Consider the following 18,732-nt stretch of genomic DNA (forward strand, 5'->3'; position numbering starts at 1 on the left):
TTTTGCTCTGAACTTTCTCCATGTGAGTTTATTGTTGTAATCACCTTTAACATGTTTGTTTAATCAGGTTTGCTTTTTTAAAATATTCTATCCTGTCTTGGGGAAAAAGAAGTTGTGCTGTCTAAAGATATTTTTTAAAAACTGTTTAGGGAAACTTACCACTAAAGATGGCCAATGTCATGGTGGGTTTTAATCTTTTAACCTTGAGGGGATAAAGTCTTGCCAGGTGAAAACTGTTAGCTAGTTAATACTTGTTTCTCAAGCATTTGCTGCTCATACACATTGTGTCTAAAACTGCCTGTGCTTTAGGGTCAATATTCAAAAGATGGTCTGGAGGAAAACTTAAAACAAGGTTTTGTTCCAGTTTGGATTTTGTTAAAACTCTTGACTGAGTATGGAAGTGGGGGTTAAAACTGAAGAATAATGAGATCTGAAAAAGTCACAAATTTATTTTCCTTGGTTGGTGAAATGGAAGGAATTGCTCATATTAGAATGTGCTGTTGGAGTTGGAGTTGTGGAATGATCAGAAATGAGACTGCAGTCAGGAGGGAATCCATGTGGAAGCTGAGGAGATGCAAGGGTGCTGGAAAGACAATGAAACCTGAAATGATGCTGATTTTGGTCAGAGCTCATCCAAGATGAGCATAAAATCTGCTGAGGGAGACTGAGAGGAGGAGTGCACACAGTGGAGAAGGAAATAACCGATTTTCAGGGAGGGAGGTGTGGCAGATGATGTTGTGGAAGCCCATGGTGGTGAAAGTGGCTGTGGTGTCCCCTGGAGCTGAGCACTGGGAGCAGGGGTGCAGGTTTGTGGATCCTGCTGAGGCTGTCATGGGCTCTTTGTGGATTTCCCAGGGGAGGAGGTTCTGGGGGAACACTGGGGGGTTTGTGGTAGCTATGGATTTCTTTATTCCACAAACAGCCCTAATTGCAGGGAGCTGATGGGAAGCTGAATTTGTTATGACACAGAACTGCTGTGAAAATTGAAGACAGTGAGAGTTGAGGTTCTGGACATCTGGACATTCAGAGGGAGGCTCCTTATTCCATTACATATATAACTATAATTATTACTGCCAAATCACTCTAGTTATTATTTCATATTCCTGCAGTATCTGTTTTTCCTCTGAGCACAGTGATTCCTATCTGAAATCTTTGCCTGAAATGCTGAATGATGCTGACCAGCTGTGTCTCTTAAGATCATTGTTCTCTGTATCCTAACACAACTGTTTTTTTGCTGAATGGAATGCCTTTAGGAGTTGGAGTGTTCCCTCCCCAGGACCCCATCCAGCAAATTCTGCCTCCCTGGATTTACAACGACAGCTTGGTCCCAGGTAAAACAACCAGAGGGCATTTGGCCAGGTGGGCAGTGCAAGGTGTGAATGTACCTGTGCTTTGTGTGGCCACTTATTGATCAAAGCCTCATTCCCTCATCAGAGGAATCCTGGATCTTTGCTGTGTTACATATTTATGGTGTCTTACATGCATTTGAAGAAATAGGGGTTTCATTTGAGCATGTTAACAAATTCTAGATTAAACATTTATGGCAGCAGCTTATCCCAGCAGAGGATGCACTGCTGATAATGCTGCTTTCATGGCTATTCTGGTTTTTGGCATGTCTTGTAATTAGGCAGGCTCATTTCTGAAGGCTATTTGTCTTCTATGTGTAAATAACACAGTGAATAGAAAATGAATTGCTGTAGTAAATATTGATTACGCTGAGGTTTAAATACATAAGTCTCACAGAACTATCTTTTTATATGGGTTATTCTGCAATTTAATTAAAGAAACGTGGTTTGAAATGCAGCACTAAGTGTATTTTATATAAAATATTTCTCTGCTTGAGTTAAACTTGTCTGTAAAGACCATCCAATAACACATTTAGATGAAACATGATGATACAACACAGTGCCAGAATCCTCTTGCCTTGCCTTACACTGAGTGCTCCTGACTTGGTATCGTGTTGAGTTTGAGACAGGATAAAAAAGCAATAATATTTGAGAAGAGCAGTTGTCACTGTCTAACACTGCCTCCCTCAAAACAGAGCTGTATAAGAAAATCCTAGAAACCACTTTGACTCCTGCTGGGATTGACACAGCCAAGCTCTACCCCATCCTGATGTCCTCAGGCCTGCCCAGGGAGACCCTGGGGCAGATCTGGGCCTTGGCCAACCGCACCACGCCCGGGAAGCTGACCAAGGAGGAGCTGTACTGCGTGCTGGCCATGATAGCTGTCACTCAGGTATGCCTGTCACCTGTCCTGTGTGCTGGCCATGATAGCTGTCACTCAGGTATGCCTGTCACCTGTCCTGTGTGCTGGCCATGATAGCTGTCACTCAGGTATGCCCCTCACCTGTACTGTGTGCTGGCCATGATAGCTGTCACTCAGGTATGCCTGTCACCTGTACTGTGTGCTGGCCATGACAGCTGTCACTCAGGTATGCCTGTCACCTGTACTGTGTGCTGGCCATGATAGCTGTCACTCAGGTATGCCTGTCACCTGGGCTGGGTGGGTGTCAGCACCGTGCCTGGGGGTGCACACCTCTCAGAAATGCTGCTCCTCTTGAAGAGCAGAGGAGAAACTGCCCTTGGAACTTCAGTGGCTTATAATTTTATCAACTGCATCACTCACGTTTCAATTATTTTCTGTAGCATCAACTGAAGTTCTTAGATAGAGTTACAAAACACGTTTTTAATATCAAATGCAACAAGTGACAGGACAAGAATAAATACATGGCTTCAAGCTGTGCCAGGGGAGTTTCAGCTGGAGCATGAGGAAGAATTTATCCATGGGAAGGGTTATCAAGCACTGGGAGGGGGTTTGGAGTCCCCATCCCTAGAGATGTCCAAGGAACAGCTGGACACTCAGTGCTCTGGGCTGGGTGACAGCGTGGGTCAGAGGTTGGACTCAGGGGAGGCCTTTTCCTACCTCAGTAATTCTGTGTTGGACAGAATTCCCTTCCATGGGCCTGGATGGCACCTTTGGATGTGGGAGGTTTACTGGGACCTTCACCACTTGTTGGCTTGGGTACCACAAGCTGCAAACTGGAGCTGAGAGCCTTTGCTGAGCACTGCACGTGTAACTGTGTTCCCTCCGCAGAGAGGGATCCCTGCCGTGAGCCCGGACGTGCTGAACCAGTTCCCAGCCGCGCCCGTCCCCACCCTGTCCGGCTTCCCGGTGCCGCTGCCCGCCGGGGTGAGCCAGCCCCCGCTGCTGCCCGCGGCTCCTCCTGCCTCCGTGGGGCTGCCCCTGGGGACATCCGTGATGGCCATGAGCATCCCTGGCCCTGCCCCTGCCCCTGCCCCAGCTCCAGCTGCAGCACAGCCTTCGGGAGCCTTCCTGCCCTCCTTCCCTCCCGGCCAGGTGAGCTCAGTCCCTGCCTGCAAAACCCCCCAAAAAATCAGCCTGGCTCTTCCAAACTGACATGGTGACAACAGGTTTTAAATCTGCCTGCAAAACCCCCAAAATCAGCCTGGCACTTCCAAACTGACAGGTTTTAAATCTGCCTGCAAAACCCCCAAAATCAGCCTGGCACTTCCAAACTGACAGGTTTTAAATCTGCCTGCAAAACTCCTTTCCTGGAGGGGAAATCAGCCTGGCACTTCCAAAATGACAGGCTTTAAATCTGCCTGCAAAACTCCCTTCCTTGCAAGGGAAATCAGCCTGGCACTTCCAGGTGACATGGTGACAACAGGTTTTAAGTAAATGGCAAAAAAAGCAGAGCTGAAATCCAGCCTGTGACGTCTGAAAATGTGAAGTGCCACTAAGGGCGTACTTCTATTTTTTTCTTCAGTTCTTTCTGGTGGCATTAGAAGAGGTACCAAAGTGTTCTGTATTACAAAGAGGATTTTAGTTGTAGTTAGGATTTTGTAATGCACATAAAATGGAATTTCAGGTTAAACTGCCCAACAGACTCTAATAGCTGGTAAAATAGAAGTTTCAGCAGCTGAGAACACTGAAAACCTTCAGTTTAGAAAGGTAAATCTTGTGGGGGATAAATTCTGCTGTTTGCAGACATGGTTCATCCTTTAGAAAACAGTTTTTGCAGTGCTATTAAGTTTAAATTATTCATTGATTTAAATTATTAATATTTGTCCTGTATTAAAAGATGCCATGGCTATGATCAATAACATTTATTGTGGGAGGAGTAGAGTTCCTCTGTTGTTCATTCTTGCTCCCTATAATCCTGTGTGTGTTTGAGTAGAGTGAGGTGCAAACAAAGTGGAAATGCTGATGATTCTGGTGTTGATTCTTTTCCTTCTTTTTTCCCCCCCTTAACCACACTGCTCCAAGCTGCTTTCATGCTGTATGACAATTTGAGGAGCCAACAGCATAGCAATTCATGTGTTGTTTTACCTCAGGTAGTAAAACCAGAAGATGATGACTTCCAGGAGTTCCAGGATGCCTCCAAGTCTGGCTCCCTGGATGATTCCTTCACTGATTTCCAGGGGGAGGCAGCCAAAGCAGCCAGCTCCCAGCACCGGAGCAGGTACCAGGTCCTTGCTGTTTCTGTCATTTCTCTGGCCACTGCCTAAGCTTTTGATACCTGACTATAAATCCCAAATGAAGCCTCATTCAGACTCCAGCAATCCTGGCTTTTCCTTTGGGAGACAAGCTGTAACTCCTGATCAGGCAGGTTTTGTATAACAAAATAAATAAACATGTTCCCTCCCTTTGATAGGTTACAATCAACCTTTCAAGGGCTACAAAGACTGGAAAATTTCAGCCTTCTTTGCTCTTTATGCACCTCCCAGGTGTCTGATTGTAGACAGACACATTTTCTGGGTAGAGCTGGCTGTTAATGGCAAACAGAGCTCTGAATTCCATGGGAGCCCTGATTACCAGGTGCTTCCTCAGCAGTGGCATCAGACAGGGATGCTCAACCCAATTGTTCTCTTACACTACAGCAAATGGCTTCTGTGCAAGAAATGTAATTTTGCTGATGGCACAGAACTCCAGGATGTTTTGGTTTGGAAGGGATGTTAAAGACACCTTCCATTAGACCAAATTCCTCCAAGCCCTGTCCAGCCTGGCCTTTGGATGCTCCCAGGGATGTCAGTCAATGCCACACGGATCTGGAGATGCTGATTTAAGTCTATCGTATGTTAGATGTCATTTTGCAGCTGAAGCTAATCTGTTACTGAAAGTTTTGACAGAAAGCTGCACAATGAGAAGTAGAGGATCATAAAAAAATATTTCAAAAAATAGTGTTTCTTTTTCACTGCAGCAGTTCTCTTTATTCAGTTGTGAAAGCGTTCAGTTTTGAACAAAATGTTACAATGAGCTATAATCTAATTGCTTATGGAGCTTTATTTAAAAAAAAAGCCATCTGTGGAGTACAGCTGATTAACCATTCCATTTGCCAAGATTGCATATCTAATAGCCTGCTTTGCAGGGATGGGAAATTTAATTATATTACCATAAGCTGTATTTTTTTGCCGTTGCACTGCCTGCCTGCAAGCATCACAGCCCAGCATCAGCACACGTGTGCAAGTGCTTGTTTGTGTGTTGCTTGTAGGCTGCTGATAAGGAGATTTAAATGGCTCTGGAAAGATTCTTGCTCCAGGCTGAAGAATGCAATAGAAATTCATTCAGGTTTTCAATGTGAATGACACAAACTGGAGGTAGAATGCATCATTCATATGTAAAGGATGTTGTTGTGTGGAGCTGCCAAGGTCTGATAACAGGGCTTGTGTGGAGGGCAAGCAAAGCTCTCTCCTAAATCTTCCAGCATTTGCTAACAAGGTGTTAGGTTGTTGTGGCAGTTTTATTGGGTAAAATAGAGTGTGTTTATGCTTGTGTCACTGTGCACTAATCCTTATTTTTGCTGACTAGATACCTGCCTGAACTCACTGATTGGCACTGACAGAAATTCCAAGTTATTATTTTCCTTCCTTTGAACAGTGATCCCACTTTATTATCTTAATTCTACAATATGTAATGAGATATAATCAGAATTAGATAAGCTGAAAGTACAGAGCTGTCAGAATCAGTTTTAACTCTTTGCTGTGTCTAGTTCTCTCAGGGGGCATTTTCAAAGGGATAAATGAAACAGGAGTGATTCCTGGGGTGTGTCTGTGTGCTTGTTCTCTCCTGGGACACAAATTCCTTGGTGTAAAGTTCTGGACTGTTTTCTTCATGGTTTTGATAGAAATTAAAATCAAGAATGGTGCAAATTGAGTTTGAACTAAAGAAATATGATTAGGTGAGATAAAGAGGGAATTTACCCAGCTGAGGTCGCTTGCATCAGGGGCTGGATTAAACACTCATTAAGGCATAAGCTTAGGTTTGGGAACCAAATTGTGTGGGCATTATGAGAGGCTGCATTAAATCAAACCTAGAAATTCAGATTTCTTATGGCTAAATTAAGGAACTTTGCTTTTATCTCTTTTGTTTTTAGTGTTCCTTCTTTACTAATGCCACTCCCAGGTACTAAGCCGCTGTCAGCAGCTGATAAATATGCTGTGTTTAAAGGAATGGCAGCTGAGAAGCCTTCTGAGAGTGCAGCTGCTTTTGGAGGTAAAAGGACAAACACACAACCACTGTGAGCAATTGATTGTACCATTTCATTTATCTTCTTTTTGGCATTGATAAGATATTAATATTTAAAAATCAGAGCAGTTAATACAATGTTTGCTGTATGAATTCCTGATTTTGCTGTATGAATTCATGATTTTGCTGTATGAATTCCTGATTTTGCTGTATGAATTCCTGATTTTGCTGTATGAATTCATAATTTCTCTGTGTGAATTCATAATTTCTCTGTGTGAATGTATTTCTTTTCTCCTCTCCTCTAGATGGAGGGGACAAGTACAGCGCTTTCCGGGAATTGGAGCAGCCAGCAGAAAGCAAATACTTGGGTAAGCACTGGGGCTTTATTGTATCTCCAGTATCATTTTTAGCATTTCCCTTTGAGCTGCAGAATTTCCATCTCTGCAATTCTGAAATAAAAAACTTGGTAAAACAGGGCAGTATCCTGTTGGAGCAATGTGCTGATGGGATTTTGTAAGGTTGGCATCTCTTCTGGGTGCTCCTGAGTTTTATTTTAAAGTAATAACGTGGTAGGAATTTGTTTTAAGTGAGGAATCATTCATTTATCAAACCCCTGTGGTGTTTTGTGAGCTTCTCATGCTTGGATCCTCTTTAGGATTAAATGCCTGCAGTAAAATGAAATAACATTTGATCTCTTTCTGTACATGTTGTAAAATATAGAAAGTTGCTGTATTTGCCTGCTGTCAAGGTCTGACCACTCTTAACCCTTTCACCAGCTTACATTTCTAATGGAAACGTTTGCAATTCTTCAGTAAGTTTAGTTTGCTGTGCTGTTGCAGTTGTGATCAATGAGTAGCAATTTCAGGAATATTTATATTGTTGCTGAGCCAAATGAATTGGTTTGGAGGGGAGGGAGAATGGAATAAAAGGTCAGATGTAGCTGTGGTATTTTACTGCCATTATTAAAAATATTCTTTTAAATCTTTGTTAAACTAATTTAAAGTGTGACACTGTGGTAACCTAAGAATTAAATGCTAGTGGTGTGTTTCTAAAACAGAAAAAAAATCAATTTATTAGACACTTGTCTTAAAATAAGAACCAGTACTTTAAATTACAAGTAGTCTAAGTATGTACATGCTGGTGAATGGGTTAAACAATGTTTTCATGTTCAAAAGAAGAAAGTTATAAAATTAGTGCACCAAAATATTTAATGTAAATTCAGTGAAAACATTGTTACCTCATGTTGGTTTTGTCTCAACCATCTGGTGATCCCCCCTGACAAAGCTGCAATATTTCAGAGGGAGGAAGGGAGGAATTGCTTCCATAAAAAGCAAATACTGCATTGGTATAAGTGAAATTCAGAATTACATTCATTGTTTGGCAAACACGAGGAGGATGAGGTGGGGAGAAGAACTTGCATGGAGGCCAAAGAAGGCAGTATTGATCTCCTTTTGAATCTGTTTGTCATGGTTTGTTTTGATATTAACTCAGTGTAGAGGGAGTTTAATGTGACTTGGAGGCTCTTGGAGGGAATGAAGTGTTTGCTGGAGTGAAAAGCAGAATCACTGACCTTGGCACTTGAGTGCCTCGTGGAGCTTGGGTTTGCAGTTCCGCGTGCATCCCCAGGTCTCATTTAAACAGTTTGTGTAAAACCTTCTGGCACTGCATGAAATCATTTGCTTGCTGGCATGGTGTGAGTGTGCTGTGTGTGTTGTGCAGGGTTTAACTGTTGTTTCTCTGCCTGCTTTCATTCCCAGGAGAGAACCTTGCAGAGTTCAAGCCCGCAGGAGCCGACGATGGTTTCACAGATTTCAAAACCGCTGACAGCATCTCCCCGTTAGAGCCACCCTCAAAAGACAAAACCTTCCCTGCACCCTTCCCTCCTCTGCCTGCTCAGCCCAAACAGCCAACACAAGCCAAGACCCCTTTGAATCTGGCAGACTTGGAGCTCTTTTCCTCTTCTGGAGAGAACAAGCAGCCATCCTTCCCACCTGCGTTTAACACCTCCAAACCGGGCTCCTTCCCCCCGCCACCCGCTCCATCCACCTCTGCCCAGCCAGCACCCAGCAAAACTTCAAGCTTAGCTGATGACTTTGGAGAGTTCAACCTTTTTGGGGAATTTTCTAACGGCGCATCAGCCAGTGGACAAGATGACTTTGCAGATTTTATGGCTTTCAACAACAGCGGCGGGTTTTCCGAACAAAAATCCGACGACAAGTACAACGCACTGAAGCTGGAGGCCAGCCCTGCTGCTCAGGCTGGCTCCTCAGGCAGCACAGTGAAGGGTGGGCAGAGCTCTGCCACCACTGCCACTCCCACCAAGTATGACATCTTCAAGCAGCTGTCCCTGGAAGGCTCGGGAGCGGGCTTCGAGGAGGCCAAGGACGGCGCGCTCTCCTCGGCCAAGAGCGATGATGACTTTGCTGACTTCCACTCCAAGTTCTCTTCCAGCAGCGCCGAGAAGTCGCTGGTGGACAAGGTGGCAGCTTTCAAGCAGGCCAAAGAAGATTCTGCTTCAGTGAAATCCCTGGATCTGCCTTCCATCGGCGGCAGCAGCGTGGGCAAGGAGGACTCCGAAGACGCGCTGTCTGTTCAGTTTGACATGAAACTGGCTGATGTGGGAGGAGATCTTAAGCATGTCATGTCTGATAGCTCTTTGGATTTGCCAACAGTTAGTGGCCAGCATCCACCAGCAGCAGGTGAGGAACTGGTTAGATTGCTCTGGTAACGTAGGTGGTGCAGATTCCGTGTTCTCTGTGCTCAATTACAGTATTATGCACTCGTCTTTCAGTAGTGGAAGACTCCTCAGTGTGTGTCCCCGCCAGCCACGGCCCCTCAGCAGGGCACTCCTTAGTTTTTGTCTTAGAAGACTATAAATAGAAATAGCTGGAACAGTTTGAACTCCAGGCCAGTTTATTTTTGAGATTTAACATCACCATCCTGGTACCTGTTCGCTATTGGCACTTAAGGGACTCGAGTGGAAAATATTCCAGTGCAAACAATGCCATTCCATTGATAACTGCAAGATGATGGCAGAGTCTCACTTTAATCTCTTGTTTTCCACACAACATTTGGCTTGGGGACTTCCCCCTGCTGGCACTTCCCAAGGGTCACTAATTGGGGCTGTTAATGAGAAGCTGACTAATCACCAAGAGCAGTGCACTCCCCTTGCAGTGGGCTCAGTGTGGGTAGCCAGGATTTGCAGGACTGCAGCTGTAGATATTTCACACACCTCCCAGTGTTAAATCCCTCGTGGGAATCATTGTGCCAAGGGGCTGCAAGTGCTGGTCTCATGATTGGGAGCTCTTGGACCTAAATTTAAACCATGAGACTTTCACTTTATCCTTATCAGGTTTCCACCTTGTTTAATTCCCCTTTATGACAACATTCCTGAGGGAGTGAGCTGACCATCTCTGACCTGATCACATATCACAAAACAAATTTCCCAAGTGTCCTGCTTTTTCTTTTCATATATACATAGGAGATAAGCTGTAGTTAAATGTTCTGTGGCCTTCAACAACATGGGAACTATTACTGTGTTCTAGGACAAGTTTTATGCAGTCAAAGGCTTTTCTGAACAGGGGGAACATACAAACTGTAAATGTAAAAGCTCTTACTGCAAGAATTGGTTATTTCCACATGAAATATTTCTTCCATTTTTTGCAGATATGGGTAGAGAAAAAATATACAGTACTGTAATTTTGCATTATATGATATTTTTAAGTAGGGGAGAGAATTAAGTCGGCAACTTCGATGTGGAAGATACTCTCTAACAGGGTACAAAATATCAGGAATAATTTATTAGCAAAGACATTTAATTTTCATATTTCTGCTTGGGAAAACTCCAAGTTGAGTGAGCTGTCAAAACGTAGCACCAACAGTGTATTCTTGAATGTTTACTTTGGGTTTGAAAGCACTTTTTCCTAATATTTTTCTAGCCTCTCTTGGTGGTAGTTGGACTCCTGTAGCTCTTTCCAGGACGTGTGCTTTTGCCACAGCATCCCCTGATGAATTAATGCAGTTGTGGCAGGAAAGCCTCTTTTTTTTGGTTTGTTTAAAGGGGTTAGCCCTTCATGTGCTTGTTGCTAAACTTTTGAACTCTGAAGTATTAATTAGAAGCTATTTTTATTAAACTTAAGTCTGTATTCTCCTCTGGTGCCAAGTTAGATGTTACTCCAGGAGGGAGAGTTTTGCTCCATGTAGCTGTTTGGATTTGGTAGCAGGACGTGCTCTGGACACTGCTACAAACACTCCTGTGCTCATGAGTTCCTTTCTGTGTGTTTGATGCATTCCAAGCTGTGAACTGCTGATGGTCAAGTCTCTTTTTTTCCCTTCCTTTTCAGTTTACACGAAGTTAAAAATGAGATTTTTTTTTCCCTTTTTTCCTCACCGTTTCCTTCAATCTGTAAAATCCAATGTCAGAAAGGGACAGAATCCCTTTGTCACCTCCCTGCTGGGGAATGGGAGATGCTCCTGGGCTGTGCAAGCCCTGTGTCACATCTCCAGGGGAGCAGCAGCAGGACAGAGGTGCTGAGAGATGGTTTGGCTTTGTGACGTGCCCACACAGAGGTGTTTGTCCCTTGGCTCTGAGCTTTTGTAGCTTCCAGGTATGGGCAGGTAGGTGCTTCCTGGGAATTAGGGAGAAATCCTTGCCTTGCTTCCCATGCCAGGGCCCTGTGTTCTCTTGAGGGGTGAAAGGTTTCCAGTTTTTCTCTGTCCCAGGGAGATGCAGTCTCTTGAAGCTCTGAACTCTGTGTGCAAGGTGGATGACACTAATGTTGCCTGATTTCTCTGATTTACTCCATATAACCCTTTGAGCACTGGCTGCATGCTGTTAGTTTGAACCAGGCTGCTTCTTTTACACCAAATTTACTTTTCACTCTGACTTGAGAGCATCTGAGTGAGCACCTGCTCCTGTTGGGTGAAGCTGGTTTGTTCTTCCTGCCAAAGGTTGCAGCGAGAGGAGCCCAGCCCTGGGCACCCTCAAAGGGTTATCTGCTGCACTGACACTCCTGTAAAGTTCCTTTTTCTTTGGCATTTCTGGACACTCTCTGTATATTTTAATCAAACTTCAGGTTTTTTTGCTGCTTTTTCTAATGTCTGATTTCAACTAAACATTTCCTGTGTGAATGTGCCTTTTCAGATCTGCTTTGATATCTCTCTTCTGCAAGTATTGACCTGCATGCTTTACTCTGATACCGCCCTCCCCAGCTCCTCTGTATCACTATCTTTTGTGATCTGTAAGTCCTGCTGTGTTAATAAATATTATCTTGGCATATTTTGAAAACGTGGGGATGTGTGTGATTTGTTGCAAACCAGCAATGTATCTCTTTTTTTCCACAAAACACAGAGTTGAAGGTTCTATATCCCCTTGAGTGCCTTTTTCTTGCAGAGCAGGGTGTGGGTGAGCTTCTTTCTCCTCTTCCAACGCTTTGACCTCGCTCCCTGTGACCTTCTGAATCTTTACATGTCAGCCTAAATAATATTTTTCCAAAGATCTGTGTTTGAGAGGGATGGAGTGGAGGAAATGTGTGGTGGCAGGGTTGTTTCTGTGAGTTGGCACTGAAAAACTGTGTTGCTGTCTTGACTTTTATGTGTAGAAGCCCACTCTGTAATATTCTGATATTTGTTTAGTGTGAGTTAACCAGAACCCCAAAGTAAATTTTCCATTTGGGAAGTTCTGCCTTCAAGATATTGAAACTTTCAGACATGAATGACAGCTGCAGATTTGTGGTGTGCCATTTTGTCACTTCAGATTCCTCCAGCTCCTGAGCCACTGACAGCTTTGGATTACCTCTAATTAGCAGACAAGGTAAAAGCTAAAAATAATTGAGATGTGGAATAGCTAAAATGTTGTGGGGTTTTGGAGTTGCCACAAGAGGAGAAACCAGCCCAGAAAACAGAATTTGGCTTTTCTTTACTCTGAGCTGGAGAGACTTTAAAAGGGAAAAAAAGAAAAATGGAGAAAACCACAAACCCCTCCTTGGTTCTGGAGATCAGGAGGTCGTGCCCAGCCCTTTTAAACCAAAGCTGTGAACATAAAGCTGAGCCCCAATTCTGCAGGGCTTGTGCAGTTTATGTTTGTTCAGCCAATCATTCCTGGAGGAGGGAGAGGAACGTTCATGACTGTATTTATCATGTTTTTGTCCAGACTTGACAGTCAGATTGATTCCCTTGCCCTCCTTTGGGTTAATTCTGCACACAGAAGAGTTGTCCAGCCTGGTTTATCCTGGGAAGGCTCTGGCAGGGAGGTTGTGGATGTGTTTGCCATGGCCTTCCCAAGGGCTCTGTGGGACTGAGCTCCCAGTGGCAGCTCAGGGCTTTTATTTTGCTGTGAAACGTTGTTTACCATGATCATTTCCAAATAATTAGCAAATCCTGTAATTCCACAAGGTTTGGAGCCTTTTCTCTCCTATTTCATTTATCTTACAGTCAGCATTCTTGATGGTTTCCACCTTAGCTACAGCCATGGGAATAATTCCCTTATAATTAACTGTTCCAGGCTTTCCCAGCTGAGAAATGAGCTTTGGATTTTTGTGGTTGCTGTGACAGGCATGACACTGACAGTGCATGAAACTCTGTGTTCCTGCAGCCTCATCTCCTTTGAGAAGGTTCTGGGAGCTGTGAGCAGGGGCTGCCTGTCCCCAAGCAGGCTCTGGGTGGTTCCTGTCCCCAGGCAGGCTCTGGGTGGTTCCTGTCCCCAAGCAGGCTCTGAGTTCTGAGTGGTTCCTGTCCCCAAGCAGGCTCTGGGTTCTGGGTGGTTCCTGTCCCCAAGCTCCTGCTCAGGCTGCAGGGGATGTTCCCAGGTTGTTCCTGTCCCCAAGCAGGCTCTGGGTTCTGGGTGGTTCCTGTCCCCAAGCTCCTGCTCAGCCTGCAGGGGATGTTCCCAGGTTGTTCCTGTCCCCAAGCAGGCTCTGGGCTCCTGCTCAGCCTGCAGGGGATGTTCCCAGGTTGTTCCTGTCCCCAAGCTCCTGCTCAGCCTGCAGGGGATGTTCCCAGGGTAACAGCACTGATGCTGCTGTGCTGGGAGCAGAGCTCCACCTGTGTCACCCCTAACAACCAAAACGTGACACCAGAGCTAGATTTGTTCATCAGACTTTAATACAAAAACCTGAAAGGCTCCTCTGCTGGCTGAAATCCCTCAATTTATTCCAGTGTCCCTGAATTGTCTTTCTCAGTTTTCTTCAGACAGTCACTAATGCTGTCAAGGGTTTTCCTTAAATGATTAAACTGTTGACATTGAAGGCTCCAGCTTGTAATTTGCCTCCAGCCACAACTTAATCCTTGGTAGTTGAAATAAATTATTAGAGTTGGCTCAAATCAGGGGTGGCAAGTTTTTCTGTAGATGAGATAAGACTGGGAAACAGTATTTGAACTGTATTTCATCCTGCTGTACTTTCCTTGCAGCCAGGGCTCCTGCAGGTGCACCTGGTCCCAGGTGATGATCAGGCAGCTTGGAATTTGGGTTCCACATTCTTATTTTTCATACTTCTCACTAAATTGTTTTAGGACTGCTTGAGCTGTTAACACTAACTCTGAACATTATGTTTTTCCTGGAATATAATATTCCTAGGAAAAAGTTAATTCACTGGAGTGATCTGGAATTTAAAAAAAAAAAAATCTAATGTGCAGAATGGAACCATTACATTTCACCTGAGCACTTGCACCTCTTCAGAGGTTTTGTGTCTGCCTGAATTCACACACAGAGAATCTTGACTCTTGGTTTGTGAATAATTCAGCTGCTGTGCAGCCTGCCCTGCCCTATTGATTGCAGGTCAGATCAGGATTCCCCCTGGAGCTGCTGCTGATCCTGCCTGTGCCTGAGCCAGGACTGGATCAGCAGGGCCTGACCCTGCCCTTTGGGATGTGTTTGCAGCTCAGAATCTGAGCAGTTATCAAAGGAGTGATTTCCAGCAGGATGTGAGTGTGCAGATCCCTGGGCTGGGATCATCCCTCCTCCCTTTCTGTCCCAGGAACCATCCAGGCTCAGATCTTTGCTGGGCTTTGGAGTCAACACCAAGTGAAGGGAAGGCAGAGGTTGCCTGGTAGCTGGTGGTGTGTGCAGGATCCCAGCATTGATTCCAGCTGCCTCACAGTGTGGGAGGTGGTTCTGCCTCTCTCTTTCATGCAAAGCTTTCCTTTCCCTTCTTTAAACAAAAGTTTGAGAGCACAGGGTGGGTCTGAGGTGATAAATCACCGACCCCTCTGGCTCCTTTCACCTCAGAGCCTTTTCTGTGCTGGTGCAGGTGATTTCATCTCTGTTTACCCTCTGCAAATGCTGCCCTGCACATTCCCAGCTGGAGTGGCACTGGGAGGTCGTGGCAGTGAGCAGGGGTTTGGGGTGCTGGCATGGACAGGGTGGCAGTGAGCAGGGTTTGGGGTGCTGGCATGGACAGGGTGGCAGTGAGCAGGGTTTGGGGTGCTGGCATGGACAGAGTGGCAGTGAGCAGGGGTTTGGGGTGCTGGCATGGACAGGGTGGCAGTGAGCAGGGTTTGGGGTGCTGGCATGGACAGAGTGGCAGTGAGCAGGGTTTGGGGTGCTGGCATTGGAGGATGTGGCAGTGAGCAGGGGTTTGGGGTGCTGGCATGGACAGAGTGGCAGTGAGCAGGGGTTTGGGGTGCTGGCATGGACAGAGTGGCAGTGAGCAGGGTTTGGGGTGCTGGCATGGACAGGGTGGCAGTGAGCAGGGGTTTGGGGTGCTGGCATGGGAGGATGTGGCAGTGAGCAGGGGTTTGGGGTGCTGGCATGGACAGAGTGGCAGTGAGCAGGGTTTGGGGTGCTGGCATTGGAGGATGTGGCAGTGAGCAGGGGTTTGGGGTGCTGGCATGGACAGGGTGGCAGTGAGCAGGGTTTGGGGTGCTGGCATGGACAGGGTGGCAGTGAGCAGGGTTTGGGATGCTGGCATGGACAGGGTGGCAGTGAGCAGGGGTTTGGGGTGCTGGCATTGGAGGATGTGGCAGTGAGCAGGGGTTTGGGGTGCTGGCATGGACAAGAGTGGCAATGAGCAGGGGTTTGGGGTGCTGGCATGGACAGGGTGGCAGTGAGCAGGGGTTTGGGGTGCTGGCATGGACAGGGTGGCAGCTGCAGGGGTTTGGGGTGCTGGCTTGGACAGGGTGGCAGTGAGCAGGGGTTTGGGGTGCTGGCATGGACAGGGTGGCAGTGAGCAGGGTTTGGGGTGCTGGCATGGACAGGGTGGCAGCTGCAGGGGAACCCTGAGGAGGAGCTGATGGATGCTGTGCCTCACTGACCCATGGCTGTGGCCACTGAACTGCAGCACTGTGCTGAGTGTGTCAGGTTTTTCATTAGCCATGTATGTGGGTCATGCCTGGGAAGCAGCCTGGAGCCTGTTCTGCTCTCCCCTTCCAGTGAGATGGATAAACCAAGGCAGAAATGGTTTGTTAGAATGATTTAATCCACAGGCTGGTGTGAATAAAGAGGACAGCTGGGAAATCAGCTTGTTCCCACTGTGGCTGTGTCAAAGCCCAGCGTGCCAGCCCAGCTCCAGCATCTCAGCCTCAGTGAGGCTCAGCAAAAACCAAATTCTGTGCTCTGGGTCTGCTGTCCCTGCAGCCGCCGGACCCCGGGCGCTGAGCAGCAAACCTAATCCAAAGTGACAATTGTTCCTGCTGGAAAACAAACCCAGATGTAGCATAGGAGGGCTGGTGTGCTGGGGAGGGGGGTTCATGCTCTGGGGAAAGCTGCCCAGCCCCTGGCTCCCTCTGCCTTTCCTGGGATCAGTCTCAGAGTGGAGGTGAAAGAGCAGCAGGGTGGGAGCAGCCCCAGGCGCTGCAGGCTCTGATCTCACTCTGCCCCTGGCAGGGAGAAGAACCTATTGGGCCATGTAATCACCAGGTGGGTATAAATGTTCGGAGCTTTCTGCAAAATAATTGGATTTTCTCTAGACTTAGCTGATACAAACTATTTATTCAGTTAAAACATGATCTCTGCAACATCCCTGGCAGTGCTGGCACCTGGAAGTTTGACGAGTCGGCCGTGCGGCGCTGCAGGAGCCCTGATAAGCTCCAACAGGATTTCTGGGCTTTTTCAGATCCTCACAGCACATTTTTATATGTTATTTGTATCAAAGCATGAATATAAAATTAAAGTGTATTAATACTTTTATCAGAGGAATGGAAAAGTCAGCCCAGTCTTCTGTGTGGTTGGATTTGATAAGATGAAATGATGCATTAAAGGTGTTTGAGTTGTAACATTTATATTTTGATTGTAGATTCTGCAGCCAGAAAACTCAGCTGGTGATCTGTGCAGCCTGGACTGGCCAGAAACTTTTTTTTTTAGTGTCTCTTCACTACCATAGTGGTATGGTGACTTTCAGCTTAAAGTGTAAGACAGCACTCAAAGGTCAAGGCTTACATTCACTGAACAGAGAAATTTTTGTACGGAATACTGAGGTATTTCCCAGATTATTTTAGTGCAAACTCCAGTCCCAGCCTCAGTGAGACAACACTAAACACAACAATTCCCTGTGTTTGCTCTTGCAGTTCCTCCTGGCTCTCAGCGAGCTGCTCTTAGGCGGCGTGGAGAGTTTAAGGTTTGAACTTCAGCTCCTAAGGTTTGAACTTCAGCTCCTAACTGTGGGGCTTTGTTTCAGATGTGGATGACTTAAAGGGTGGCCCCTTGGGAAGCTGTCACAGTGGCTCTGCACTCAGCAGCCTGGCGAGCTACGACTGCTCTGGCTCCGACAGGGACGACGTCCAGCAGGGCAAGAAACTCTCCTGCCTCTCCCAGCCCTCCTCAGCAGCCACCTCTGTCCTCCAGAAGAAGGAGACCTTGTTTGGCAGCTCAGAAAACATCACCATGACAACAGTTTCCAAAGTGACAACCTTCCCCAGCGAGGATGCTGTGCAGGATGTTTCCTTCGCAGCCTTCGCAAACTTTAAGGGCTCCGGGCCGGTGTCCAGCGCTCCGAGCGACGACGACCTCGGCGATTTTGGGGATTTTGGGGATTTTGCCAGAATTCCCTCGGAAGCTCAGGATGCAGCAGCAGCTGACACAGCCCTGGGTGCTGATTTCCTCACTGGAGTCTCCTCTGAGCTGCACAGAGAGGCCACGGATGACTTCGGAGAGTTCCAGAGTGAAAAACCGAAAATCAGCAAGTTCGACTTCTTGGTGGCAACTTCTCAAGGCAAGGTGAAGTCCAGCGAGGAGATGATCAGGAGTGAGCTGGCTACCTTTGACCTGTCTGTGCAAGGTAAGGCTGCCCACACTGCAGACTCCTCATCCTCCACGTGCTTACCAATTTTCCTAATTGAATGATGAATTAGCTAATGGGGATTATTCCAAAGGCTGCTGGAAACAACCTGAATCCTCTCATTGATTTCTGTGGCATTTGGAGCAGCTCTTTTTCTACAAGGAAAATATTTGTTGTGCCAAAAGCCTGTAAGAATTGAGGGACTGGGGAAATCTGCAGCAGTCACTGAGTAAAGAGAAATATTTGTTCTTCTGGCGGAACGGGACAACCCTTGCTGCCACTTTATTCATTTTAAATAGCCTGGGTCTTTAGAGTAAAGGAATAACTTTTTACAACCTGACTTTTTAGGGTCTCATAAGAGGAGCCTGAGCCTGGGGGACAGAGAGATCAGTCGCTCCTCACCTCTGCCAGCCCTGGAGCAGCCGTTCAGGGACCGCTCCAACACCCTGAGCGAGAAACCCGCCCTGCCCGTGATCAGGGACAAGTACAAGGACCTGACTGGGGAGGTGGAGGTGAGCAACAGCCTGGGACCCTCCTGAGCTGGCACTGGCATCAAGGGGCTCTGTACCCAGCTTTTTGGGGCTTTACCTGTGTGAATGTGGGTGTGACTGTGAGGGGGGTCCGGGTGCAGTTGGGTGTTGAATGGAACCTGGGAATTTCTTCTCTCACATCTTTGAAGGGAAGGGGGAAAGCACAGAATGTTGTCTGAAACACAGAATCACTTGACCTTGCAGCCTAAGCTTATGACTGGAAATTAGTTACAGTTTAAATCTAATCCCAGCTTTGGCAGAGACTGTTTGCTTTGGGAAATGGCATCACTTTTTGGCTGTGTGCTAGTTATTTCTCTTGCTCATCCTGAGAAGAGATGGGGAAAGGACTCAGATTAAATTCTGCTAATCCCCACTGCTAGAACAGCAGACTGTAACAAATGTGTCAGGAGGATGAGTGTGCAATGAAACCTTTTACCCACTCCTATGTGTTCTCCTTTTGAAACTTCACTCCCAGAAATCAAATTCTGGAGTTCAGGTGCATA

The 18,732-nt window shown here is 46.3% G+C and overlaps 1 protein-coding gene across 5 annotated transcripts in view; it reads left to right on the top strand.

The window, feature by feature from the left end:
• Positions 1-18,732, top strand: part of SYNRG (synergin gamma) — a 34,797-nt gene that overhangs the window by 9,625 nt on the left and 6,440 nt on the right. For all 5 annotated transcript variants that reach the window (XM_033078364.1, XM_033078365.1, XM_033078366.1 and 2 more), the window contains 9 exons: positions 1,254-1,331; positions 2,042-2,238; positions 3,097-3,360; positions 4,359-4,486; positions 6,398-6,516; positions 6,795-6,857; positions 8,247-9,188; positions 17,100-17,699; positions 18,048-18,211. In XM_033078364.1, the coding sequence (XP_032934255.1) occupies positions 1,254-1,331; positions 2,042-2,238; positions 3,097-3,360; positions 4,359-4,486; positions 6,398-6,516; positions 6,795-6,857; positions 8,247-9,188; positions 17,100-17,699; positions 18,048-18,211 (2,555 nt within the window). The remainder of the gene's footprint in view (positions 1-1,253; positions 1,332-2,041; positions 2,239-3,096; positions 3,361-4,358; positions 4,487-6,397; positions 6,517-6,794; positions 6,858-8,246; positions 9,189-17,099; positions 17,700-18,047; positions 18,212-18,732) is intronic.

This window comes from Catharus ustulatus, chromosome 22 (assembly GCF_009819885.2).
Source record: "Catharus ustulatus isolate bCatUst1 chromosome 22, bCatUst1.pri.v2, whole genome shotgun sequence".
Classification (NCBI taxonomy): Eukaryota; Metazoa; Chordata; class Aves; order Passeriformes; family Turdidae; genus Catharus; species Catharus ustulatus.